Source organism: Mycteria americana, chromosome Z (assembly GCF_035582795.1).
Source record: "Mycteria americana isolate JAX WOST 10 ecotype Jacksonville Zoo and Gardens chromosome Z, USCA_MyAme_1.0, whole genome shotgun sequence".
Lineage (NCBI taxonomy): Eukaryota > Metazoa > Chordata > Aves > Ciconiiformes > Ciconiidae > Mycteria > Mycteria americana.
Genome location: NC_134396.1, coordinates 36,746,244 through 36,774,166, shown reverse-complemented (window position 1 = coordinate 36,774,166; position 27,923 = coordinate 36,746,244). Strand labels below are relative to the sequence as shown.

The 27,923-nt window shown below is 38.5% G+C and overlaps 1 protein-coding gene across 4 annotated transcripts; it reads left to right on the top strand.

Annotated features, from left to right (window-relative positions):
• Positions 1-219: 219 nt before the first annotated feature.
• GKAP1 (G kinase anchoring protein 1) lies at positions 220-27,923 on the top strand. 4 transcript variants are annotated; one of them, XM_075527230.1, is made up of 12 exons: positions 220-534; positions 7,484-7,747; positions 9,902-10,045; positions 16,811-16,888; positions 18,507-18,636; positions 19,703-19,725; positions 20,413-20,565; positions 20,961-21,062; positions 23,052-23,115; positions 24,634-24,704; positions 25,596-25,673; positions 27,617-27,923. In XM_075527230.1, the coding sequence occupies exons 2-12, from the start codon at positions 7,535-7,537 to the stop codon at positions 27,662-27,664; spliced, it is 1,104 nt and encodes a 367-aa protein (XP_075383345.1). In that variant the 5' UTR covers positions 220-534; positions 7,484-7,534; the 3' UTR covers positions 27,665-27,923. The 4 variants fall into 4 exon arrangements, with proteins under 4 accessions (XP_075383345.1, XP_075383347.1, XP_075383343.1 ...); XM_075527232.1 differs by lacking the exon at positions 220-534 and adding an exon at positions 953-1,212 and having other exon boundaries at positions 25,596-25,676; positions 27,619-27,923; XM_075527228.1 differs by lacking the exon at positions 220-534 and adding an exon at positions 955-1,212.

The window sequence follows — 27,923 nt, the reverse complement described above, 5'->3', positions numbered from 1 at the left end:
GCCAATAAACAATGTGTCAGTTTTGATTTTCAGGATCAGTGTGCTGATTGAGCAAGTTATTCTATGTAGGGCTTCCAATGAATCAATCTGAAAATATTTTGTACGAACAACTATTTGCAGAGCATCACTTCAACAGGCGCACGTTTTATGCACTCCTACTACTACACAATTTTTACTTAACAGCGAACACTACACACAGTCCAGAGGACTTCGTTGTACCGCAAACGGCCAGCCTCATCAACCCGGGTTATTTATGCGACGATCTACAACCAGAGCACACGGCGAGCGCACCAGCTGAAAGAAACCACGCGAATGAACACGGACAAGGGGTTGTTCGGCCACACTGACGGATGCCACGGTTACACCGCTCCGTCCTGTCCGTTGCCCTGGTCCAGCAGTGCCCGCACCAACAATTCCGGTCTTCCCGAGGTTTTTTCCCGAGGGTGAGCCGTCCGGCTGGCCGTTAGCGCTCGCGGAGGGCGGCGCTTGGAAGGAGCTCGAGGGAACACCGCGCACCCATCACGGCTGGCACAGGTAGGGTGCTCCGCGGTTTGAGGGGATCCGAGGGGAATGGAGGCACGCACCGGTTTCTCCGCCATTAGCCTTCCTGTCGAGCCCCCCAAGCCCCTCCCTGCTTTGCCAGCGCCCCCAGGCAGCGCCGCGCCCGCCGCCCCCCGCAGCGGCCGTGGGCGGGGGCGGGGGGGCGGCCGGGCCCCGACAGCCACAGCCGCAGCGCAGCTCCGCCCCGGGGGGCGCCCGCCCTTCGCGCAGCCCCTGAGCGGTACGGCGCGTCCCGGCTCGCCTCGACCTCCGACGCGGCGCCGGGGCCGGCGGCGGCGCTCCCGCGGTGCATGCCGGGCAGCGCCGGCCCGGCGGCCGGCCCGGGGGGGGCTGAGGGGAGGCGGCTGCCCCGCGCCCTGTTAGTTATTTTGACCCCGGCAGGCGCCCGTACCGGCCGGCGGCCGGCGGCGGCCGGGCTGCAGTCGCAGCGCCGCGCCGCGGTGACGCAGCGCCCGGAGCGCAGCGCGCGCCCCGGTGCCCCGCGCCCAGCCAACCAGCGGGCGAGGGACGTAAACAAACCCGCCGGCCAGCGGCGCGCGCTACGGCGACGGCTGCAGCGCGCGCCCCGCCCCGCTGTAACCGCCGGCCCGCCGTAACCGCCCGCCCGGCCAGCGGCGCGGCCGCTCTCCGCTCCCCGCCGCCGCGACCGGAGTGAGTGTCCCGCGGGGGGCGCCCGCCCGCCCGCCTCTCCCACTGCTGCCCCTGCCGCGGCGGTCGCGGGCCCGCAGCGGCGGGGAAGGAGGGCGTCCACCCGGGGCCGGGGGCCGTGCCTCCTCCGCGGCTCCTTCCGAGTGGGCCTCGCCGGGCCCCGGCGGGAGGGCGGCGCCCCCGGCCCAGGGCGGCGTCGGGGCGGCAGGCGTCGGCCGCGGGGCTAGGCCGGCACCTCGGGGCGGTTGGCCGGCAGCGGCCGGGGCGCGCGGCTGCCCGCCGCCAGCGGGGCCGCAGCGCTGGGGCGGTTCTGCCCGCTCTGAGGGCGGGAGGCTCGCTGCCGCCTCGCCCGACTGTCCCGGCCGAACTTCCTCGCCTCGTCTCGTACGCCGCCTTAGCGTTTACGCGCCCGCAGGGAGCCGCCGCTCCGTGCAGCCCGCCGTGCGCGGCGGACGCGTCGGGCTGCGCGTCCCCTTGTGGCACGGGCAGGCTCGGGCTGCGCTCGGGGGCGGGGGCCGCCTCTGCCCGGCTCGGGAGCACGGGCCCTTCTCCCCAAAAGCGGCTTTTCTACCTGTTCGTTATCTTCCGTGGCACAGACAGGGCTCGCTGCTTCTGGTTGTGTGTTTCGAAGAGAGGTGCGTTAATTACAAGAAGTCAGCTACAGCAGCAATGCTGATCGTAATTCGAAGCCAGAACGTCGTTGGGACGTAGTACTTACTGATCACTGGTTATTTAAGGTTACTAGTATCTATTGGTATCTAGGAATGCTGCTACTTTTTGTTGCATTAGTCACACACAGTAAATTCAGCGTGAAGTTTCAAAGTTTGTTAGATAGAAGTTCCTAACTTTAAAGCTTAACTAATTAACTTTTTTTTTTGGGGGGGGGGGAATCATGGAAAGAAAAGCAAGGGAGGTTACACTGTCAGTCAGCATCTGATGCTCAGACTAAAGTCAGACTTGCCTGGTTGCTTTTATATTTTAATCCTGAGTTTTAAAAGTGTTTTAAAAACCGTTCTTCCTCAAAAACATTAATTTTTCCAAAGCACAGCAGTAAATTCACCATAGTCCCCATTCACATGGTGCAAGGCCCTTTACTTGCCATTAGCAATAGGTTTATTGCTGCCGTGTATGCCAGTGCTGCAACTCTCAAGTAGATTTCTGAACCAGTTTTTTGGGTTTTGTTTTTCTTTTTTTTTTTTTTGCTGTTAAGGTACTTGTGAAACTCATTGACAAGCTGATGACTTTAAGTCATTTTAAAGATTTAGAGCAGTTTAATGCAGCTTTATAGTTTTTGATCAGATGGTGTAAAACAAAAGCAAGTTAAATGGAGAGAACTTGTCCAGCTGGGCAGACCTCCTGTGCAAAACTTCCTGTAAATGCACTGATAAGGAAGAGTAGATTGGCCTTGCTGTGGTAAATGTATAAACAGGCAAAGATCAATAATGTAATGTGCTGAAGGTGTGAAGGTTGATCAGTGCTAGTAGGGAATGGACATGTTCCTTCATTTACAAATGTGTGTTGTGTATTTTAGTGTTATTTCAGGTTTACAGGCAAGTACTGAAGTCAGTCAATACTTCAGGTGTTTGCTAAGAATGTATATTGGTTATCATAAATATGTATTTGAGTGGTAGAAACAAGTAGATGGTATTTGGGAAGAAGCTTTAGCATGACAATACGCTGTTTTCAAAGTTTTCTAAAATCCACATCTTTATTAGCAGTTTATTTGACAATGAAAGTGGTTAAATAGGAAATGGGTTATATTTTTGGGCTCTTCAGCATGTTTACCTTGAAATAGTAAAGCCTTACATTAAAAGCGATGTGGTTATTTCACGGATGCTTAAAGGTGTACTACTAGCATCAGACTAGAGGTTCCTAAATTGTGATGTACTGCTCACTGCTTAGAGGTGCTTGAACACTTGCCGGTTAAATGGTAACTCATGCACATGTGCAGAGCTGCACGCAGGCCAGGAAGCTGCTGATCCTCAAACAAAATAAGCTTGCAGATGCGTGTTAAACTCGTCTTGGTATACATATTGGACAGTTTACCGTAGAGCTTTTAAAACTTAAGTATTTCAAAAGCTATTTCACCTGCAACATAGGGAAATGTAAGTAACTGCTACAAAAGGGATTTCAAGTTACGGTAACACCAGCTGAGCGTGTTACTTTTATTACTGCAATCTTTGTTACATCATCTCTAAAATGAGACTGAAGCTCTTCAGGGCATTGATGATCTCATGTTTCTGAAATAATACTTAGTACGCTTCAGGGAACTGAAGTTAAAAAGATACTTTTTCAGTCATGTCACAATTTAACTTTCTAAATATGTCTCCTTGTTTAGGAAGAACCTGAGGTAGAGTAAGCACTTTGTGCTTACAAATCACTGTATCAGACACGCTAAAGTAATACATTACATGTTGCATAAATGGGACCAACGTGGTATAATCTATTGATACAATATCAAATTCCAAAATAACCCGTTCATGTAGGCTGACATTATTTATAGAAGAGTATGACCTAGGAATGAGTAGAGCACCAAAACAATTACTACTTGCTAGCCATAATAAATGCTTTTATGTTGCCTTGAAATGATATGGTGTACCATGCTTATCTTATGTTGTTGATATATGAATCTGAATAATAGGTCATTTTGGTTGCAGGAACTCCTTTCACAAACTTTATAGTTTGAAACAGATTGCAGAGGCAGTTGAACTAATAGTCTGCTAGTGATTTGCAAAACAGAAAGTTTTGAAACTGGGTCATTTACTGGTGCCACCTGTGTATTGATGCCATAGTGATGTTGCAACTTTGAAATCCATGATCAGTGATCTTTTCATTAACATAAAAATGGAGGGTTAGTTACTTTCTTGGTACCTTACAGAAAGTCTTCTCAGAAGTGTATGACTAGCACTAATGCATGACACACATGGAAACAACTCAAGTACCGATGTTGTTCATTTGTTGGGCTTTTTTTAACTTGCAGTCTCACTTGAAGTATTAATGAGCTGTGTAGATGCCACAAGCATGCTTTGCTTCCTTTTACTCCTCTTCGAGGTTTTCGCTGTACTCCATATTGTAAGGAAAGGAGTTGTCTTGTGTTTAGATAGGTAGGCTTTGGCCAGCTGACTGTTGTGAACTCATAACATTTCTCAGACTGCCAGACTTTTTCTTGAAAGCACTGTAATGGTCAAAATGATTTTTCAGATCCGAGTTTAATCTGTGGAATTACAAAACACTCTGTGGTATTTGAATGCTTTTTGTGTGTGATCAAAAAGCCTCTTTGAGCACAGCTTCAAGCTCAAGAACGTCAATGCTTTGATTTTCTAAGACTGTTCATATCTATAATATTAAAGAACAACACAAATTATAATTATCTGTTAAAGGAAAATAAATCTTGTAAAAGGGGTAGCAAGCATCTATGCATAGCTGAAAGCTTTTGAGATTAGCCCATTGATTTCCTGAGGGGGGTGTGTGTGCGTGTAAAATCTTGGAACTGAAATATTAGGTACTTGGTAAAATTTGGCTGTCAGAATTGTTGGTGTGGTATTAAAATGTGAAGTATGGCATGGTGGTAGGCCTCAGTGAATCACTGGACCCGTCTTTAAGTATTGCAGAAGTGGGATGATTAGATCCTGCTGTAATATGAATAGCGGTATTGAAATGTCCTACTAACTGAGTTAGCAATGTTAACAGCTCTTCTAGATGTAACTGAAAAATAATCTATAATCTCATGCATCTGTAGCTTCCTCTACAAGCTCATTACTTTCCATTTTTTCTGTTCTGTGGAAACAGATGTAATTGGCAGATAAACTTCTGTAAGTTACTTTCATGTTGTCACTGAAGTATTTCAGTGAATTGTAACAGCAGAATTCCATGGGTAGTACTTGCTTAATGTGGTTCTCAGCTGGGCACTTAAGTGCATGCCAGTTACAGTCGGACGGCAAAAGCATACCTGTTGTATTCGTTGAAAAGGGAGAGAGGAGTTTGCAGCCTTATTTCATAGTAATGTAGAGCTTCAGCTGTTATGGCTAACTAAGTCCAACCTCTTTTCATCTTTCTTTATCTGCTGTTCTAATAACAACAGTGACTAATGTCACTTGAGTGTGACATTGACAGTGACTAGTGTCCTTGAGAAAGTCTGGAATTTAGCAATAAAAACTAGTGACTACTAACTAATAATTGTATCTTGACGATGTTTTTCCCTTAAACTGTATTTCCAAAGGATCTAGCTGCTATCACTGCAGCTTGAAAATATGAAATGTTTTCAAATTGTATGGGCAAAAAGAAGTATTTTGCACCATTAGCAGTTGACAACTTAATAAAGACTGTGTTGTGCTGTTTATCTATTTATATGAAAACCATATATATTGTAATAAGTAGACAGAGACTAGAAGTGCCAAGCTTTTGACTGACAAGAGTCATCCTGAGTGCACTAATTTCTTTTCAAATACAGGAGAGAGTTTACAAACTTCTAGTGTTAAGCCTGTTGTAGTCTGGTGTAGTGCCAAGAGCACTATCCAATATTATAAATTCATGTTATAGCATGACTGAGCACTTATCTTTGGTGCTATTTTTCTGGGAAGATATATCTTTTATCTGAGTTTCAGATTTCAACTTACTGCATGTTCAAGTAGTAATAGCACAACATCTCTCAGATGTAACTAAGCTCCTAAGCACAATAACTATAGAGTTTTGAGTATTAAAATGCATTTTAAAACAGACACACAAAACCCAGAAAATCCAAACTTAGCCTGTTATTTAATCATTTAAAGAGACTAACAAGTACTAATTACTTACGGTGTTTTAGATGTGACTTATGTGGTTCTTTTAGATCCATGGTTGTGGTCTGATAGGAGAGTGTGAACATCAGCATCAGGTGGATTCACAATTTGATGTCAAGTTTGTTTTATTCTTAGGATACAACCAGCTTAATTTTCCTTTTTTGAAAGAAACAGGGGAGGGTACGTTTTGTATGAGAAGAATGCTGTTCACTATAACCTTTGTCTTCAGTAAACCTGAATAAGAACAGTACTAGCTTACTTGCTCATTCTCTTTCACCTCTGAGAAATTAAATATAATATTACTTTTTAATAATTCTTTTGGGTAATGGTCACAGTGGTGACCATTCACCATAGCATTGGTAACATAGCATTGTTTCCTGTTGGTATGTCTGAGCACCTTTAGAGCACCTATACAGGTTTGTCCTTGAGAAAGTCTGGAATTTAGCAATAAAAACAATCTCTTGAAATTTCTGTAGATTCTCATGTTATTCTGTAATAGTAGTTAACAAGCAACGCATTTGTAGACCATCTTAAGCAGACATTCAACTTTTTATGTTTACAGTTGTCAAACTGTAAGGATTCCTTTCAAACAGTGCTTTGAAAAAGTATGTATTACTTCACTACACCTCTCTATCATAGTACATCAACATAGGTAGATGTCTGTTTTCTATGGAATTTATAATCACTGATGAAATAACATTACTTTCAGTCTTCTCCTAATTCCCTAAACTTTGCATAGAAAATTTGCAATTAGCCAAATATTCCTATGCCAAAAATTTAGATTTTATACTGTATAAATGATTTGTACTTTGGAATTGTGTCATGGGATACACACATAGGTTATAGATACAGGGGGCAATGGAAGGCTTAAGTGTGTTTCCCAGTCCTGCCTCACCTCAACATATAGTCTGTGTTCTGCTGTAAGAACAGGTGAGCCTAACATTTGAAAACAGTACCAGCGCAATGCTGGGCTCGCCTTCCCACGGAGAAAACTGCTTGTTGAATCTCCAGTGGCTTGGGAACAAAATGATAGTACTTGTAAAATAAGAAATAAGGCTGTTTATCCAAAACTGGAGCCTGCGTCTGCGTATTATCTACTTGCTTGCTTTCTCAAATCATGTTTGTCAGGCTCCAAGGATGGCATCTGGAACAGTTTTGGAGTACTACACTATTCCCATATCTTTTTTTTTTTTTTTCTTTTTCTCCTCCACATCATGAAGGCCAACTTCTTCTAGAGCCTTCTACTTGTTTTTTTCCATCAAATCTAATCCCTTGGGAACAAATGTATTAGCCTAAAATAACTGTTGCTTTACAGATTGTTCTTTCCTTTTGTAGTTCTTGTTCAAACACTTAAGATAATACAACTTAGTATTATTTCTTTATATTTTTACTGAGTTTTGGGGCTTTTTAATACTAGTCCTGCAGCTAACAGGTATGAATTATTGATTGTTTGGTCAAACACTGTTTTCATTCTTATTTCTGTGCTACTTTCCTAGGAAGCCTCATAATTAAAAAGAAGCCAGCTCAGTAGAATTTCAGATGTGGCAATGGCATCTACTGTAATCAGTTCAGTTCCTACCACTGCATCTCGTTTTGCTTTACTACAAGTGGAAAGCGATACTGATTCAGAGCCTGGAAAAGGAAGAAGTGGCCGAGGTGCCAGTAAATCTCAGGCTTCAGGGGGAAGATCATCTACAAATGAGAAAAAAAGAAAGAAAAGGAGAAAAAAGAAAGAACAGCAGCAGAGTGAAGCCAATGAGGTAAAGGGATTATATTTTCAGTAGTGGGTAAGGTTGTTATAAATAATTTTTGCTGTCCCTGACAAGTCATTGTTTTGGTTTTTTATGAAACAAATGCTACTTAGTCACAGAGACTGCAATTTTTTTTCTTTGCTTTATTAAGAATTCTTTATATAAAAGTAGGATACTCCCTACTATACAAGTTGAAAATATTTAATGAGATTAAATTGCTAGATTTTACTTTTTTGACAGCACCCTTGCATAATTAATTTCTTATGAAGGGAATGACCTTTCTAACAATTGCTAGGAAACAACTTCTTTCAGAAGTAGGTAGTCAGTTCTAGTTGCCTGCTTGGACAGCCAGCATGCTAAAATTCAAAGGTGCTTTCAAGGTTTCTTTTTCTTTTTAGGAGATAGCTAGACTTACCTACTCTATCTGAAGAGCTTTAAAATCTGGTTTCCTAAGTTGTAATTTTCAGGTTTATCCATCACTCCAGCCCATTAATCTATTAAAGCCAGAGCCTTCCCCCCCCCCCCCCCCCCATGAATTAGGGGGTGGAGTGAAAAACAATGGTGATTTTCTGACACTGGGATTCCTAAACCTCAGATGAAATGGAAATTAAGTGAGACTGAAAGAATTGTTCCAGGATTCTGGGAACTGGAGTTCTAGATTGCTGTGTCTGACAACTGATCTGAGATAATTTTTCTGCCTGAAACTGTACACATCTCTTATCAAATTTACTATGTAAAACAAACAAAACCCCCAAACCCATCTTTTTTCTTTTAGTATCTATTAAACCTTAAAATCTTTGAAATTTTAGTGGTTGCAGTTATGCTAAGTAAAGTGATCTTTTTTTCAGCTTTGATGCTGGTTTTTTTATAGTGAAGTTTAAGTTTTCAATAAGCATACCCTGATGTTTCTTTATGCCTGCCTTAACACCATCAAAACTTTTAACACCATCAAAATAATTGTGTGTATGCATATGCATTGGATATGTCTACAGAAATTCATTTGCATGGAAATGATACTTCTTCCTGTGATGGCAGAGAGGCAAGTAAGGGCCAACTCATTTTCTTCACCCCAGCATGTACTATGTCTATGGCTATGCTCCACTGAAATTATAAATCAGAATGGTCTGCGACAGTGTTCTTGCCAGCACTGTAATCTGAAGAAGGAGGCAGGGGTTGTAGTGCTGGTGCAGGCAGCAAGAAAGGCAGTAGCAAAGCGAAAGGCAGTATGGCAAGGGGCCGTTTGGAGGGGAGGGGAAAACAGTTCTGAAGTATCTGCGTTATTGCCAGATTTTAAGTAACTTTAAGCTAAGGTGAGCTGCCATTTTAAGGAGGAGTCATGACACTCGATAAACACACATTAAGGAGAACACTGGAATTGTACTTTGTTTCTTTGTTTCATCTTTCATCTGATAATAGCTTCTTTCTCCCTTCCAAGAGCCTTTATATGAAGGAAATCCTTGTCTCTAAATTGATAGTAGATTGTATCGGTGCCTTTATTTTCACTCCAAGTAAGGACCAGAGTGTCAGTTAATGTTTAAGCTTGAGCAGTGAATGTCTTTGAGCTGCCAAATTTGCAGGTTACTTGTTCACTTTCAAATTTTATAATTATGTAAGGTATTTTTAAGGTGGTACTGTTGTATCCGTGTGGTGCAGTGATTAAAAAGAATTCTTACTGCAGGTTCTTAAAATATGACCAACTTTAGATTGTTGACAAACTGTAAGGACTGTCTGTGTTGTTCTTTTTCTCCCAGAACCTCTAGTTCCTCTGTTTGTTGATGCCAAATCTGTGTATACCACCTTTTCTTTGGCATCATATTTAATTTGGGTCAGGTGCAAGGACACCGTAATAGTTGATCCAGCATGAAATCTGTCGAACACAGTTATCTCTTCAGATTTGTTGAAAGCATTTTCAGCTGGCAAAATATACTTAAATTTTTTGTAATGTTATGTGGCTGTGGTGTTTTGGATCCACAGTTTTCCACAGTTTTCCATTATGGTATGTACCATATACGATTAAACAAAAATGTATCCCAAACTACAGAGTAAGCTAAAGCACACGCATGTCTATTTGCACACGTGTCTGAATGCCTTTGTTAGTCTATTAAGACTGTTTCTGTATACTTGTCAACATTTCAATTAATGTTAAAAATAACTGTTTTTCAGCTCAGAAATCTTGCTTTTAAAAAGATTCCTCAGAAATCCTCACATGGAGGCTGTCTATCTCAGCATGAACAAAAACTGCACACTGCAATGCAGAAGGACTCTCAGGAAGAAAATTGGCAGGAGTGGAGACAAAGAGATGAGCAGGTACAGCTTACTGTATATAGCTGTCTTTGGCTTTCCTGAAATATGTTACTCCATGAAGTTAAATCTCATGCATAAAGAGAGGTGGCTGGAGGGGAAGCAACAAAATACTGCCACATAGAAGGAAAGGTTTCAGTGGAAATTGAGGCCACATCTTCTGTCAAATATAGTTTAGAGCCAGCACATGCTACTTTTTGCACACCTCATAGCTGGACTGCGAATACTGGAGTATAGTAAGAGCAATTTATATTATTTGGACAACGAGTAGAAGTACTTCCATGGAAGGACGGTGAAATGCTGTGGTGGGAGAAAAGCTGGGGATGTTTCGGTGGAGCAATATATGGATATACAGTACGGATCCATAGTAAACCAGGCTTGGTAAGTTCTGTTAGGCATGAAATAACTAGTTCCTTTCTAGGTAACAACACTTGAGCTCTGTGTGCTGACTGTCCTTTAGCACACTAGGGTAGTCCTATCAGTGTAAGAACCTCTGTTTTTTATGTTAGAACATCTTTTTTGTAATAATATTGTTAGTAGGGTTCATTAACACTGGTAGAATACATTAGAGATCAAGCAAAGACTGACTGTGCCTGTATGAAGGTCAATACAATGTTTTCACTGTGTTTCTTGCCAAAGCTACCACAAACAGAAATTACACAGCGAAATGCACTTAATCCAAAACAATAAAATAATCTTCATGTTGAACAAATACAATAGGTTGCTGTCCTTGTGATGTCAGTTAGGAAGAATACTTACAGTTAAAATTAGCCTTTTTGGTTCTTGACTTGAATTCAGCATTTAAAATACTCCTTTTTGATACTGAAGACTGTATAGTGATTTTCTTGTAAATCTTGTAGGGTGAAGGGTCTAGAGCAGAAGTCTTATGAGGAGCGGCTGAGGGAGCTGGGACTGTTCAGCCTGGAGAAAAGGAGGCTGAGGGGAGACCTCATCGATCGCTCTCTACAACTACCTGAAAGGAGGTTGTAGAGAGGTGGGGGTCGGTCTCTTCTCCCAGGTAACAAGTGATAGGACAAGAGGAAATGGCCTCAAGTTGCGCCAGGGGAGGTTTAGACTGGATATTAGGAAATTTTTCTTCACCGAGAGGGTTATCAAGCATTGGAACAGACTGCCCAGGGAAGTGGTTGAGTCGCCATCCCTGGAGGTATTTAAAGGACGTTTGGATGAGGTGCTTAGGGACATGGTGTAGTGGTGGTTTTTGGCAGTGTTAGGTTTACAGTTGGACTCGATGATCTTAAAGGTCTTTTCCAACCTATATGATTCTGTGATTCTGTAATTTCGATCTTACTGATATATGGGCTGTGAAGTTACCTTGGGATTCTTTTATTTTAAAAATAACTTTAGAGCAATTACTGTAATTGTAACATACAATAGTTATAGTTCTAAAGACATCTGTCCCATTTTATGAGAAAAGGGAATAGCCAAATGCTGTAACAGTTCTTGAGATTGAAGAACAGACTGTTTTGCAGCACAGCTACATTTTGAACAGCTTTCTGTGGTCACAGTGGACTGAACATAAAGAATGGAGGTACAGTGTGGACTGTGAATATTTTTCCAACAAATCCTGTATTAACTTTCCTTTTGCTACACTAAACATTTAGTGAAATGCTTGACACTGGCATGATTACTGTTAGATTGCAGAGTTGATATTCTGTAAACAGGAAATAAACTTTGTTTCAAGTTATTGGTATGACTTTGACACTATAGGTTTTGAGTTGACCATAGAGGTTAAAGTGAACTCTTTTGGTTCATAAATGGTTTAAAGCATTGGGTTTTAGATCTAAAAGTGCCAAAAAGTTGCCCAAACTCCTTTAAACTTACTTTTAACTTTACCCAGAAACTCTTAAAAATGTGAATATTGGAATCTGATGGGTGGAAAAAGAAATTGCTACTTGTGATTCCTGTCTTAGAACAACAATCAACATGTTTGCTGTAGCTCAAAGTATATAATATGGAGTGCATGTCTTGTTAAGATATTCTCAATAAAATATGCATAATCAGTAAGACTCTTTAAAACTGTTATTTCACTGTTTGTAGATGCCGCCCATGTATTACAGCACTGGCAGGCATCAAATTAGCTTGTTTTTTCTTATATGAGGGGGGGAAAAAGGACACAAGTGAAAATGGTGAGGAAGTTAGTTTAATTATAGCATATACATTTTTAGGCTTTTAAGGAGAATTGCTGAAAGCCTGTGAGTCCCCACTGATTTCCACAGTAGTCTACTAACAAGGCAGTAAAGGACTTGTGACCCTGAAATAAAAAATAAGAAGTAAAGGCCAGTGTTACACAAAGAACCATAAGCCTTCAATATCCACAGCTATACTTTATTTTTTCTATTTAATATTATCACTAACAGTTTCAGTAATGATTGTCCTATTGTCTGTAGTCTTGTTGCCCAAATTGTCATAACAGTTCCTTTTCAGGATATGCATTCAATGTTACTTTTCTGAAGTAATGACTTACAGCATTTGTGTATCACTTGTGTTAAATTATGATCTGTTATGTTTTGTCAGACCATAATTTGAAGAATCTGTGGATAACTCTGATTTAAAGAATTGTGATCTTAAGGCAAATTTGATTACAGACACAAGGTACAAGTATTAGAGACTTGATGCTCTGAGCATAGTAATGAGTGAAGAAGAGCATATGCTTTGGAGTAGGTCTGAAAAGGCAAATTTGCTGACCAATAATCTGTCTAGTCAATCTGAGCACAGGGACTCGGAACTGATACATTACTGAGGGCCACAGGTAGTTTTTCCTCACGCTTGTTCGAAACATGGCCCAGTTGGTTGTGTTCTCTAAGCAACCTAAGAGGATGTGGGGCAGGCACTTATCTAGCTTCTGTGTAGTTTGTTAAATGACTTGAAATAAAAGTTGGGGAGTGTGTGGTCCAAGCTTTTATCTTTCTTTTCCTATGACTATGCCAAAAGCATGGCTGCAGGATGATTTACATCTCCACCGTTCTATCTCACTGAAGATGCCTTATTTTCATTGGGGGATGTTGCATGGTACACATACATGTATGCAGGGATTACCCTACCCAAGTCAAGTGTCTTAGCCATTTAGCAGTGAGGTCCTGCTCCTCTCAGCCCATTGAATCTTGAATTCTGACAGAGGGTGAAGCCTCATGTGGAGGGTGTTAAATTCCTTATCAGCTGTTGCTTGTGTACCAGCTTATTATATAATTACCACCACTTTAGGAATATAAACTTGGTAGGGTCTGTTTATAGCTTTTTAAGAGCACATTGTTGTATTAAAGGCAGATACAGAGAAAAAAGGTAAAGGAAAAGAGAGAGAAGCCATGCTTACATTGGTGTGGTATGTGTTAAAGGGAAGAATCAGTTAAACTATCTTGAAGCCCACAATAGCACCACTTTTAAAATTAGCAAGAGATGGTAGTTAAAACTTACAGGAGGTCCCTGTAGTAGGAAGGAGAAGTAAGGTATTCTTTTGAGATGTAGATGAGAAGTGGTGGAAGCTTATGAAAAGTCTGATTTTTTTTGTTTTGGTTTGGTTATTTTTTTACGGGAAAGAGAGGACCAGCTGCAAAGTGGGTTCAGCAGACTTTAGAATGCAGAATTCCCAAACAAAATAGCATTATTCCACATCTATGGCAATTTTTTTGGAAAGGTTTGTTTGACAGAATACCTTGTTCAGTCAAGGTTGCATCAATTGTTGATTAGGGCTTTGAACACTTCTGCTGTCCCTGTGTTGTTTTTTCATAAAGTCATGCTGACTGTATTATAAGATTTAATAAAAGCATCTCTTCTCTGAGCTGGAGAAACTGATTGGCAGGAAGGTTCAAATTGCAACTGGCACATGCTTATCTGAGAGGAGAGACATGAGTTTGAATTCTTCAGATGCAGAAAGCATGAAATCCTAGCCTCTCAGACCTGTAGTTTCCCTTGTCCAGCAATACCATATTGGTAACGAAGAGGTAAATTTTAAATGGTATACTGCAATGGAGGATGATATTCAGCACTGGGTGAGAAACAGGATCTCACTGCTTCCACAGAGGTCAGCTCCACAAAGAGCATCTCCCAGTTCATGAAGAGTTCCTCTTTTCGTATTTACTCTCCAAATTACCGTACTGCTTGGCACTTTCCTTTTAAAGGATTGTCAACATTTGTCTTAACTATGGAGCTATTACATAAATAGCATGGTCTTTCTTCAGCATGGCCTTTCTTCAGCAAAGCTTTTAAGAGAGTCACTGTAAGAGCTTTGTGCATGGACCTCAATTTCTTACGACCATTAGGTGTAATCCAGCACTTGCCTATTGGATGTGCACACCCAGTACCTTAGCAAAGGAACCCATGGTTTCTAGATTTTTGGATAGGTGTAAGTGGTAGCGAGCCTATAGCTATCTATTCTGAGACAGTCAGGCTATGCTTAGAGGCAGGACTGAAGGTGTTTGGGAAACTAGGGGGAGATGACTGGCTTTGAGAATATTCAGGTCTAAGCTGCTGCTTAGAAGTAGTGACCTTTGTATAGCTAGCTTCAAACACTCGGTCTTGCCCTGAACTGAATGACTGCTAGGTAAGTGAATTACGATAGAGTTATTGTACTAGAGATCACAAATGCAATTTCTGTGTTTAATAGTTACAGCAACATTGTGGTAGTACTAATTCTTGATAATTATTTAGGAGCTTGTGTACTAAATTAGCACTTTCAGACAGACAAAAGTCCTAAGTTCATCTTTCTTGAGTTTACTTTATTTTTGTGTGTTAATTGTTCTCTTTTGATAGTCTGCTTTTTTTAATCCCCATTCTCTCCTTTTTCATCATCTTCATGTTGAGTTTTTCAGTGTAGCAGACTGCAAGGCCTAGTTTTTGGTAGATAACTATCATTGTCAGATTGGATTCAACAGTTGTGGGCAAAACCAGTTCATTGATTTGGGGGGAATTTCAGTCAATTTATTGTCAGTTATCAAAACTCTAATTACTGATTCTGATACTGAAAGAAAACAAACACTTAAGGAAAAAAACACCCCTTGCCGCCGCAGAACCCCTCCTGCCCCCTCTTTGCTCTAGTCCCCTCGCCGCGGGCGGCGCAGGAGACGGGGGTCCCTTGGCGGGCCCCTCCACCCGTAGCGCTCCGGTGAAGGTCGTCCCTGCCGGCCGCGCTCGGGCGGCTGCCCTGCTCCCGCCCCCGCTGCCCCCGCGGCTGCAGCCCGCCGGGCTTGCGAGGCGCCTCCGGCCTGGCTGCCGCCGTGGCTCTTCCCCGCCTCCCCTGCTACAAAAACCTTGCCAGGGAGGCCCAGCACAATCGGTCGACGCTAAGCTTGAGCTACAAACCAAACGCAAAGCTAGGAATGACAGCACCCCGCAGTCGACCTGAAATCTTGTCGCAATTTATGCTGAGAGCACTGTTTTACTGTGTTTCAAATAACCGCTCAAAAAAGGGCTGGATTACTGTGGTAAAAACTAGAAGCCAGTCTTTGGTTTTCTCTTATGTGAGACTGATCATATGAATTGTTGAACAAACAATTAGGAAGAATGTGTGTGCTTTTACACCATATAGTAAGTCACTTTTAGGCATGTGTAAAGCATATGAGGACTTGTAAGGTTTTTTTCAGAACATGGTTCCTATAGACAAAAAAGCTAGTGTACCTCACGCAGCCCAGCTGGAGCAAAGTACAGGAAGACCGCTTAAGTAATTTATTCACTTTAACAGCTATTGTAGTTTATTCTGGAATGAATGAAAAGGACCTCAATTTGAAATTCAAAGAACAAGAAAATGATGGTTAAAGTAATTATTTTTACTAATTAATATTTCACTTAAGGGCATAAAAAGGAGAGCACTATGATGAAGAATAAGGCTTCCATTTGGCAGCATATCACACAGGGGATTGTAGTGATTCCTTAAGACAGTAGACCTCAGAGGAACAGAGTTTTGCATTCAGAACAACTTAATCTTGGTTAACTTTGCTGTAAACAGTAACATAGGTTATTAGCTGTTTATACATTCAGATTATCCACTATCTACCTCCTCTAGGTAAATCTCTTATTTTGGCTCCATTGAACTGTTGCTGGTATTGGTCTTCTCAGTTCAATCCTTCAACCTTCTCTGCAGCAGGAGCTGGACTTTCCTCCACTTTCCTGTTTTCCTGTAACACAAGAAAAAAAAGAAATATCCCATCCTTCATTCCTGTTGCGTTATTCCTAGTTCCCTTTCTTAACAGCTCACACCTAGAAAGCTTCAAATTTTCTTTCCATCTCCCAAGAAGACTTACCTACTTACTTTTTTCAGAAATGAAAGAGAAAACATCTTGAAATAATGCAGGTTTCCTTAGTTCTGCTCTCCTTTTAAGAAAAAAATGAAGTGCGCTTAACCTAATCTTTTCTATGCAGTGGATGAGCACTTAGACTTTTTGGTGGTCTACAACGACCATTTTTATCCTTTAACATCCTCTGGTTTTCATGTTTCAGACTAAAAATAAAAATTATTTTTAAGAAATCTCATGCAAACAAATCATCAAGATGGTAACTGAATTACATAGATGTAGACAACCTATTGTATGCCTACATCCATCACAAAGTTTCCTGAAGCAAGATATTTCGTTACTTATGGTACAAAAAGGTATATTAGCTGTTAATAATGCCATCTGTCACATCAGTGAAACTTAGCTTTTTGGCAATTGTAGTGATATGTGTATTGAAACTGAAATTTTAGCATGGTCTTAGTGGTTTTGTCTGCTTTTTTTTTTTAACAACCTAGTCATATTAAGTATGTTCATTTTGTTTCTTCAGCTGACATCTGAAATGTTTGAAGCTGATCTTGAAAAAGCATTGCTGCTAAGCAAACTGGAATACGAAGAGCACAAAAAGGTATTTGCAGGGTTCATCCTAATGTAAAAGCTGTACAAGTTTGAGGCTTGAATTTTAAAAACAAAGCAAAAAAACCTCCTAAAAGTACCATTTTCTTCATGTAAATTGTTTGCTTACACTGTTCAGATGCTTAAGAGTTCAGAGAAATATTGGATTTGAAAGAAACCATATGTAATAGTATGGGGTGGTGTTTTTTTTAATTGGCCTGTAAAGGTGGAAAATTAGTTTTACTTTTTCAGTTTTCTGGCATATAAATGTGCTGAAATTTTTTAAGAGTATGAGATCCTGACCTTCCTCAGAAAAAATCCAGCACACTTGAAGAGTAAGAGAATCAAAGCACTGACTTCTCCTTAGGTCTTAAAGTGTTAGTTATGGTTGAATCATTTGCATTTTTGCTAACATCTTTTCTCTGGTTTGAGTGTAAATATTTTCGTTCTAATAAGCTGTATACATTTTCTTAGCTGGTCAGGATGCTATTTTTCTGAGTGGTTCCTACGGAACACTGAGGAGTTGTTCTGAAAAAGTATGCTTAGGTGAATTTTTTATTTTTAACAGGAAGTTGCTTCTTATTTGCAATAAATCAGGAGCCAATTAAATGTTATGAAAATATGTAAATTTAAATATAATTATGCATCATAGAGAAATAAAAATTGCATGTGCACTTCTGTGCAAATATCTCTGTACGATACTTAATTTTTTTGAGGGGGGAGAGTACCATAGTGCTTGAAAACCAAGAATAAATTTTTAACTTAGACACTAAAAGTTCTTTTTTTTTTTAAAATGAAGACAATTTTCAGGCATAGTAGCATAGCAGCGTTTGTGGACTTTCTGATAACTACCTCTGAATAATTTAAAATATATACTCTATATTCAAAATATACAGTACATGAGTATGCTGAATAAATCTTGTTTCTGTGGAAAGAAAAGCACTACATTTCCATCTTTGCTTTCTATATAACAATTTTTTTCTTCAGATTATTTAACATTTAAGATTATTTTTAATCTCAATTAAAATATGTAATTAATATTAAAGATTATTTTTAACAACTGGGACAATGATAATTTGGTAAGAATGTTAATGTAGACGTGTGGGGCGGTGGGACTCCAGTTCAAATGGCTATCATGTACCAGGCTGTCTGATTTCAACAGGAGTAAGGTCAATTGGTAGAGCATTGCTGCACACTAATAGCTCTCTGACTTCTACTGAATGAGTAAGCGTATTTTGAGAATAAAAAGAAGGTAGAGTAGACCTCTGTTTTTTTAAAGAAAGTGCTAACCTGCATTGTGTAGTTCTCTGCCTTCCTGCGTTTGACTACCATATATTCTCAGTTTATAAGTTTCTGGATAAAATTTGATGTAGGTGATGGAGGAAGTATTAGGCTGATAGTTCATTTGCTGTTTAGTGAAGAGCAATGCTCTACTTCAGAGAACAGAATCAATGCTTAATTGCTGATATGTCTTGCACTCTTTAAACCAATTTGAAGCCTGCAAATTACTATTGAGGCTTAAATCTCCTTTAGTACATTATCATTATTTTTTTCCTATAATTCATAAAGCTTCAGGAAAAAAATATTTGGGTATTGAAGAAAATTATACCAGTGGGACTTTATTCTTCTAGGAATATGAAAACGTTGAAAATACTTCACCTCAGTCAAAGTCTGTGAATAAGAAAGAGAAAAAGAACCAGCAAGGAAAAGACAAACCTCTCACTGTGTCTCTGAAAGACTTTCAGTCAGACAGTAATATAGGTATGCCTTATCATACCATATGAGCGGTTCTACTTGGAATTTTCATAGTGTGTGCGCTAACAGCAAAATGCCCTTCTGTCTCTGTTCATTAATACTGTGTTTAAACAAACACTAAATGAGTTGCAGTTAGTGTGTCCTACCGAGCCTAAAAGCTAAGTGTTCATTATATAATAATGGGCTAGTTAGATTAGCAGGAAAAAAAGAAGAGGTTAAGGACAACATAATTTCATGTAGTATCCCTGGGGTGGGTGGTGGACTCAAATACTCTTAATGTGACTTTTTTTTAAAATCTAAGTGGGTTTTTTTGTTTTCTAAGTTTGCACTCCTCAGGCAACTGAGTTTCTCTGTTTCCTGGGTAATAGCAAGTCATCGTTTCTTCATGATACTGGCTTTTATTAAAATGAGTAAATATTGAAATAACTTATATATACTCATTATATTAATTATTTATATGTTTAAAATTGCTTCATCTGTGTCTATAGAGCCGAGATTCTGAATTTTAGTGAAGAAATCAAGGTAGATGCTAGAAAAGGAAGAAAGTAACTTGTTTTCTAAGGTTTTTCTTTTAAGGATGTTTTTATCTAAATCTACAATATTTGTTAAACACATTATTTCCAAAGAATCCGAATAGAGGAAAAAGATAGAAAGCACAGCAATCTGGAAGGCATGGAAGGCATTCAGGTATACAGTGAGATACGTGCTATAAAAGCCTAAATAGACTTAAAAAGAAACAAACCAACAAATTCCTTAAGTGTCTGTACTAAAGACATTGCCTTCCACTTTAACTGAAGCAAATGGATATGGGATGCTGCTTTTGATTAAATAGTCTGAAAGATCTGGGAGAAGATGCAAATAACAGAGATTGATGTAATACATAGTTTATAATCTTGGCTTCTAATGCTTTAGTAATGACTTTTTCTTAATTGTGACTTTGAGAGGAGAGTTAATGTTGAAGAACTCCAATAGATGGAGTTTTTTCCCCCACTTTTCAAAATGTCTTGTTTCAGTAGCCTGCTGTACAAGATTTGAGTAACTTATTGATGTAATTTTTTTCTATTCTTTTCAGATAACCTTGCTAAAAAACATGAGGTAAGTCTTATTCAAACTAGTTTAATTAAAAAAAAAAAAAGTAAATCTTATGTTTAGAAGGTAATTGTTTTGGCACTTTCTGTAGCAACAATCAATTATACATTCTGAAACTGACTGATTTCTATTTGGAAAATTTTTACAGATGCAGATTTAATAGAGGTGTATGTCTGCAGTTCTTGTGTCTTGAGAACTTAGTATTGGCTTTCTTAGAACTACCTCTTGCTTCTTTAGTTTTCAGATAGTCTTTGATGCAACTTGCAGATTTAAAAGCATGTTAAAAAATACAAATTGTACAAAAAAAAAGAAGCAAATTAGATAAGAAAGTACCGTGATGCTACTATGCTGTGGTGTAGTCCACAAATATTAAAACTCTGAGGGAAGAATAGTGAACAGTGAAATAAAACATAAATTAGTGTAGTCATAGTGCAAAATGATTAAATTCCAACTTCCTGCTTTTGTGTAATCTCATCATCAGCTAAATGTTAACTGTTAACTAATTTCTAGGCTCTTCAATTGGTATCATATTCTCTAGGTGGAAGTTACAGTATTCTCAGGATGTACAACATAAAACAGTATCTAGATATAATACTTTTCCATGACTTAAGCTATTCTTGAAACATGTTGACTTCTAGCTCAATATTAACTTATATGTAAAGGAAGGTATGTTATAGTACTTATTTTTGACAGGAACTGAACTCTTCCCAGTCTTCGTTGCATGATGGAGGATTTTTCAACAGGCTGGAAGACGATGTTCACAGAATACTTGAAAGAGAGAAAAGGAGAGTCCAGCTCACTGATCACAGTGAAACAGATAACTGCACATCTCATGAACACAACCAGGCATGTAAAACAGCAGTCATTCTGAAGTGAAGAAGTTTGCCTAATGAAGCTTATTCAATGATCAGAAGGGAGCACCTGAGTAGAAGAAAGCACAAATCAAAAGCATGATAATCTTAAAGAATTAAAAAACCCACAACACTGTAATATTTTTATCTATCTGAAGAGGTATTTAAATGACTTTATTTTTTTAACATGAAACACTTGTGATTGAAATAATTTTTGCTCCACAGAAAATGCCAATATTTATTACTGCGTTTCTTATTCTTTTGGTATCTATGCACATATACCTCTTTAGTTTTGATCAAAAATTCTCTTCTCTGATAAATAAGTTGCCTTTCCCAAGTATCAAATTCACATGACTAAATTATTAAGAAGTGATGTTTTCTTGCTTATAGGAGAGTGTTTTGAAAGATGGAAAAACAGAACAACTAAAGCTCGAGCTTGAAAAGAAAGATGCAGAAATTGAGCAACTGAAAAATATAATAACTCAGTGGGAGGTATGTAGCTGATAATACCTTCAAATAGGAGACAAAATTTAACATCATTATACAGTTGAGACAAAGTATTTATTAAAATGTGACCAGTCTGTAGAGATGCTTTAGACTGGCCACAGATTACATAATTTCAGAGCAAATTATTCTTTCAGTACCACGTGAAGAGGTCTTTCTTGGTAAGTAAGTTAAGCATAAAAATAATCAAAAGAATCAAGACAAAGCATCCAGAAATAAACATCATATCTGGCATATCAGTCACTACTTGTTTTCTAGTATGGCTATTTTCATGGTCAGAAAAATAAAGATGTAATCCAAGACTAGGCAAGATCTTGAGAATCTGATCTGCCTTGGAAGTTAGCTCTGCTTTGAGCAGGAAGTTGGACTTTCTTGGGTCTTTTCAAACCTATTTATTTTTTAAATTCTACTCAGCTTTTCTTGCATTTAAGAACTACATATTGTTGGGATTTTTTTATAGATTCAGTCCAATATTTGACGTGGCTAAGGAAATCAATGAATATTTTGTCAGGTTTGAGAAGTTCCTTTAAAGCTGCAGTGTAACAAGAACGGAGTCCTGTATTTTGTTATAACTTAGAAGTGAAATTGGAAATCAGCTTCACCATATGTGAAAACACACCAGGAAAAAAAGATTTGCTCGTTAATAATTACATGGCATTGCTATATACTGGAGTAGCTAGGGAAAATGTCTCTGTCACCCTGTTTTCAGTCCATATTAGCATTGTCTGGATAGTATTTAGAGCAAAAAGGGCAAAATTTCCATGAGGAACTGGCATTGTAACAAAATACAGTAAAGCAGCATAGAATTATTTTAAATTATTTTATTACTATTTTTTATTCCTTGCGTAAGGTAGACTGAGAAGGTTTACAGATTGGGAGTTTTCTGATGCTTCAAAGAAGTACTTTTACTTGTAGTAATAAAGACATGAACTTTGTTAATAGCTGTTTTCACTGTGTACTAAGGTTGGAATTCCCAGGTGACATTTTAAAGTATAAAACCATTCATATTTACCACTATTAGCAGTTGATCACATTTGACAGAATAAACACTATGCATAAGGATACTGGTGAAATGATGGACGATGATACAGCTGTTTAATTTTCTGAACTTGTCCAGAAACCTTAATACAGTTTTAGGTGCCAATGAAAGGTCTGGCTTAAATGTTAATTATCCCAAGGACTGGTGTGATACCTGAAGTGGAAGATAGTAGCTTCTTTATTACAAAAAAAGTATGTCTGAAATTAAACTTTTTACAAGACCCTACAAGAGCAAACTGTATGAAGAGACTTGTGACACGAAAAAAACAAGCTTACAGCTAAGATACATGCCCAGAACTGACACTGGTGGCCAATTAAGGAAAAGACTGACTTATGAAGAAAGTATGGTGATATCAGATAGATGGGAAAAAACAGCAAAAAATATGTTCTTGAGTAGTAAACTATAAAGAGTTGAAAATTAAAGAAACTGTAACCTAATAACTGCTGAATAAAATAATCTGTAGAGCAGTATGGTCTTGACCTACTTGCCAAGTAATATGGCAAAGTATTTATGTTATCTCAATATCTAGAAAGTGCATTATAATTGTTGTAATTTTTCAGGGGAGAAACCACAAAGCCCTTGATGCAAGTGGCCTGTATACTTCAGGCAGACCTGAATGGTGGTTCCTGCACTATCAATGCACTGAAATAACCTTCTTATTTTTAACTTGCTCTAAGCCTTGTGCTTGCCTTTTTTCCTTGACTCTCAGTTATTAATCCACTTCTCGTGTTGTGTATTCGTTACTTTTGCTATGGTTTAATTAAGACATAGATGATCTCAAAGGTCTTTTCCAACCTAAATGATTCTGTGATTCTATGATTAGATTCTCTGCAGAAGTCATCATTTTAAACTCCAAGTCTGACTCTTAGTCATGCTTATTTTATAGAATACTTTTTTTAGTAGGGTATACATGTAATAACTCAATCTCTTTAATACAGGCAAAGTATAAAGAAGTAAAAGCAAGAAATGCACAGCTTCTGAAGATGATGCAAGAAGGTGAAAGTAAGTAAGAGTTTTATCAGGAAACTTAGAAGTTCTTTTAAAACATGGAAGGAACTTTCAAAGCAGCTTTTTAAAAATAACTTGACTTAGTGACAGCTATAAAGAACTAAGAAGCTATTAATCTGCAGTGACTCCAGTGAACTACAGAATTTGGTGGACCACACAGTACTGCATTTCTGTTATTATATAATGAAATAATCAGTTGCATGTTGAGATCATTCTTTGAAATATAAACTGGTCTGTTACGTTTTAGGTACAATGATTCTTCAAGTTAGACTTTCTTTTGCTAGTGACAGCTATCTGTTCTGGACTGATCTCATATCTGTTTAGACACACTTGAGGAAGCTCTTCAGTTCTTGCATCTTTACAAGCTGTGCTTTGAACAGTGTTGGAAACATTCTACACCTAAGCAAGTCTTTTGCCACACAATGAATAGGGATAGCTAAACCACAGTATTATATATGCAACTGTGTGATAATTTTCTTCTGTTACAACACTATTCAGAGTTTTATGATTCAGAGCTTGTTGTCAAAGTTTGGGAAAAAAATGTATATATATACACACTCGTGTATATGTAAATGTCCTAGTATCTTTACACTTGTTATGCATAGTTATCCTTTAGTATTCCTAATCTTGCTTGATGAAGTTGAGTCTGTGATGCTAGCCACACTAATTTTGTTACAAAATTGCCTTTGCTTTTCAATTTCTTCATTTAGCTCTTGAATGTAGCTTCTTCTCTGGGCTAAATGTTCAGATTAAAAAGAGCTCAATTTTTTTTTTAAAGTATGTTTACAAAAACTATGTCTAAGCTAGTTCACATGTTCATAATGTGATTGATCATTGCAGATTTTAACTTGGAACTTTATTACTTCAGGCCAGTGTCTGAGCCAAGATGAAATATTTTCATCTTGAGAGGAAAGAGGTGAAGTTCTGAAGGTTTCTTCTTTGTTTGTGGAATAGTAACATACTATAAAATGAGCAATTCTGTGTTTTTGTACAGACTGAGTATTCTGTATTTTGGGGAGAAGAAAGTTCATGGTAGAATTGAGCCTTGAAAAAACTTCATTTCTTCATATTGAGAATTTTAAGTTATCCATAGATACTTCACAGACACTAGCTAAAGAGTTTAATCATCTCCATATTTGAGTAAATAGAAGTTTCTATAGCAATGACTGAGCTCGTATGTGAAACTTACAATCCCAAAATCTTGATCCATTGCCAATATTCAGTTTTCTGATGGACTCTGTTCACAATGGATGTCTCTCAAATCCATGCTGCTTATAGGGTTAAGTGTCGGGTAAGTAGTGCAAGGTTGGGTTTTAATCTCCAGAACTTTTCAAGCTGCTACTAATGGCACTGGTAGCTAATGGTTGGTTTTGATTTACATCTACTGTTCTTTTAGTGAAGATGGCATTATTTAGAGGTAACAAAATAGTGAAATAAAGCAATGTCACAGTGCTACTGCACATGAAGACCTGTAAATCTAGAAGGATCCTCATGGTGTATCTTTCTCTGTAGTGAAAGACAAAGCAGAAATACTCCTACAGGTTGATGAATCTCAAATTATCAAAAATGAATTGACCGTACAGGTAAGCAAGGATTTCTAAATGTAAAATTTCATGGGTGTTTCAAAGATGCTATTTATTTAAGGCAGTGATAGAGGCAGGGGAGGGAGGAAGCTGAAACAAACTTGTTTGAAGCAAAAAATGTTACAGTTCATCCTTAGCCCTGCACTGTGTGTGTCAGAGGTCATGTATTATGTAAATTTCCAGTACGACTCACTTAGAATTGTTTCTGGAAAGACAGCAGACCTCAGCATGCTTGAAATGATTTTTCCCTGAACACCACCGCAGGAATATCATTATCTGGTAACCCAAGCTAGGAAGCTCAGAAGGGTGCTTCAGAAGATGCTTCTTTCCTGGGTGGGTGGGTGGTTGTTTGGGTTTTTTATTTTTTATTTCTAGTCTCAAGTTGACAAACACAAGTGAGCTACAAATGACTTAAGATGTGTCAGTTGGCAAGTCACTGTAGTGGAGAGCAAGCAAGACCTCTATGTTTAGTTTTTGGTCCGCAGTGACTATTAGTTCTAAGCCTTTGACTTGTCCAAACATCTTCTATGTAACACAGTACTATTTTTTTGAGGGGGATGTAATAAGCTTATCTGTGTTGTGTGATACTACATCAGTTAACTGTTTTATGGAATAAACTAAGGCAGAGTCCAAAAGTCAGAAGAGTTTCTAACTTTATAGCTCTTCTATATCATTATACAGGTAAACCAGTGAATATTGCTTGGGAAATAAAAGTCATTAAAGAATACTTTACTTGTAGTTTCAGTTCATGCACAATGATAGTGGTAGTCACTCTTGAACTCTGCATGTATTACCTGTTTGTCCAACACAATACTAATGGAGAACAACACTGACTTGATAAACTCACAGATGTTAAGGATATTTTATAAATTCATATTCTATATGTTTTAGGTAACTATACTTCATGCTGCATTAGAGCAAGAAAGATCCAAAGTGAAACTACTGCAGGCAGAATTAACAAAATATCAGGTAGTTATTTTCTGTGTTTGGAAGTTTACCTGTTCTTAATGTAGCTGAGGCTATCATGAGGTAATGTGCTCTGAACTGACCTATTAGCTTGAATTTTGCCAGTTAAAAAAAAAATTAGTGTTTCATATTGTAGGGAAAAAAAATGAGTAGCAACACTAAAGCACAGGTTTGGCAAGTTGAAGTCTACCACCTGTTTTGTACTTTAAAACTTCTTGAAGTATGCTTGTCCATACACATACTTCAGGCAACAAGTTGGTTTCCTTTTCTAAGTCTGTGTGTAACTGGAATAACTGTAGACTTCATGGCTTCTTTTGCCAGATTCTTTCTTTGGTTCTGTATCTTATTTCTGTCTCTAGCCAAATCTTTGTAGGAGATCCACAGCAAGTTGTGTTGAAATATGAGTGATAAGATCAGTGTCTTTCTCACTGTGCATATGCTGTTTTGTTCAACTTGGCTGCTAGTGCAACTCATGTTAGTGAATTTCAGTTAACTTTCACATAAATAGTATGCTGCTTAACATTCTGACTCTTTCTTTAAAGAGTGACAGTATGTGCGAATAAGGATTTGTACTTGTGCATGACTTGACACATTGGGGGGGGGGGGGGGGGTTGGTGGGTTGGTTAATTGTTTATTTTGACTGTGACCTTTTGCATAGGTTGCAAGGACAGCCTGTAGTATATAATGGAAACTTCTAAGGTAGCCGTGTAGTCTTTGGCAAGCTATCCTATTTCAAGTTGCAACACATTGTGTTGGAATACTATAATTTTGTGAAAACTGGCTCATTAAGTCGTAATTACTCTTCCTGAAGCAACAAATGTTTTCTGATTACATCAAATTCTTTGGCTACCATTACATGGAGTTCTGTATGTAATCTCGTCGTCTTCTGTTGTCTTTTTCCCCTTGTCACTTCACCGCAAGTGAGCAAGTTCCTTCTTAAAATTGTCTTGCAGCAGTTGACAATATATGTGCTTTTTCAGTCCCTTACAGACAAGCTGAGTGTTCATACCACTACTTGAAACTAAAGTAAATCTCTTGCCAAATTCAGTCATTCACATCACTGTTCTGACTTACAACTTCAGTCTTTGTTTGTTTTGCCCTCCCATCCTCGCCTTTGCTAATGTTAAGTATTTTTCTCTGTAAGTAGAAATTTTTGAGTGAGATAAATTTATCTCATGGTTAATTGTAATAAACAGGATTAAAAGAATAACAGTAGAAAAATTACAAAAAATGGTCTTTGTTATATGCTTAATAATTACTGCAAAATCAACTATTCCGTTGCTCTTTTTCTCCTGCCCTCCCCAGTCTAATATGCTTTTATCTTTTCACATCTTGGTGTATTTCTTGCTTAATTCATTACCCTGGGTTTTTTTTGTTTGGCTGGTTGGGTTTTTACTTTTTTTTTTTTAATTGGGGTTTTTTTGTGTTTTGTGTTAGGAAAACTGTCTCATCTGCCTTGCAGGGATTATTGTTTCTGCTGTTACTGTTCTCTCCTGTAATCTTGCAGGCTGACCAGGACAACCCTTCTTATATTACTACTTCTTGTAGTGTTGTCTTTGATAACGAGGATCACTTTTTTATGGAATACTGCTTTGAAACATAAGGATGCCTTTCAAAAAAGTAACCAAAACCTATGGATTAAAAACAAAGAAACAAACAAAAACCAACAAAAAAGCAATAAACCAGTGTGGTTTTATCCCTAGATGTTAACATCTCAGTTACGTATCCTATAAGTGCCTTGACTGTTTTAATTTATATAACAATATTTTGTGTTCAGACGAGTTTGCATCCCATAATAGTTATATAATTTAACAAAAGTATGCAACTTAACTCCTGAGGCTTTTTTCTTGTTAATTTATTCTACTTTTAATATACAAAATAACTGCAGATATAAAGTGTCATGTCTAGTATATTAACTAAATATTTGTTTTAATTATGTCTTACAGAGTGGGAAAAAAGGGAAAAGACACTCAGAATCTGACCAGTGCAGGTGATCTCCTTTGCCACCAGATTCAAAGCAAAAAAACATCAAATCTTTCTTCAGGGTTTTGCAGAAATTTATATATTTGTTGTACAACTGCTCAACTATGCAGTTTTTGAAGAGAAATTAACAATTACTAGTTTGTTTAACAGCCTGAATAATTGATTTGTTGCACTTTCTGCTACAGAAAAATTAGAAAAATAGTATTCCAGCAGAGTTGAAACTAACTGATGCCATTAGTTTTTCATCATTCAATAAAATTTACTCTTCCA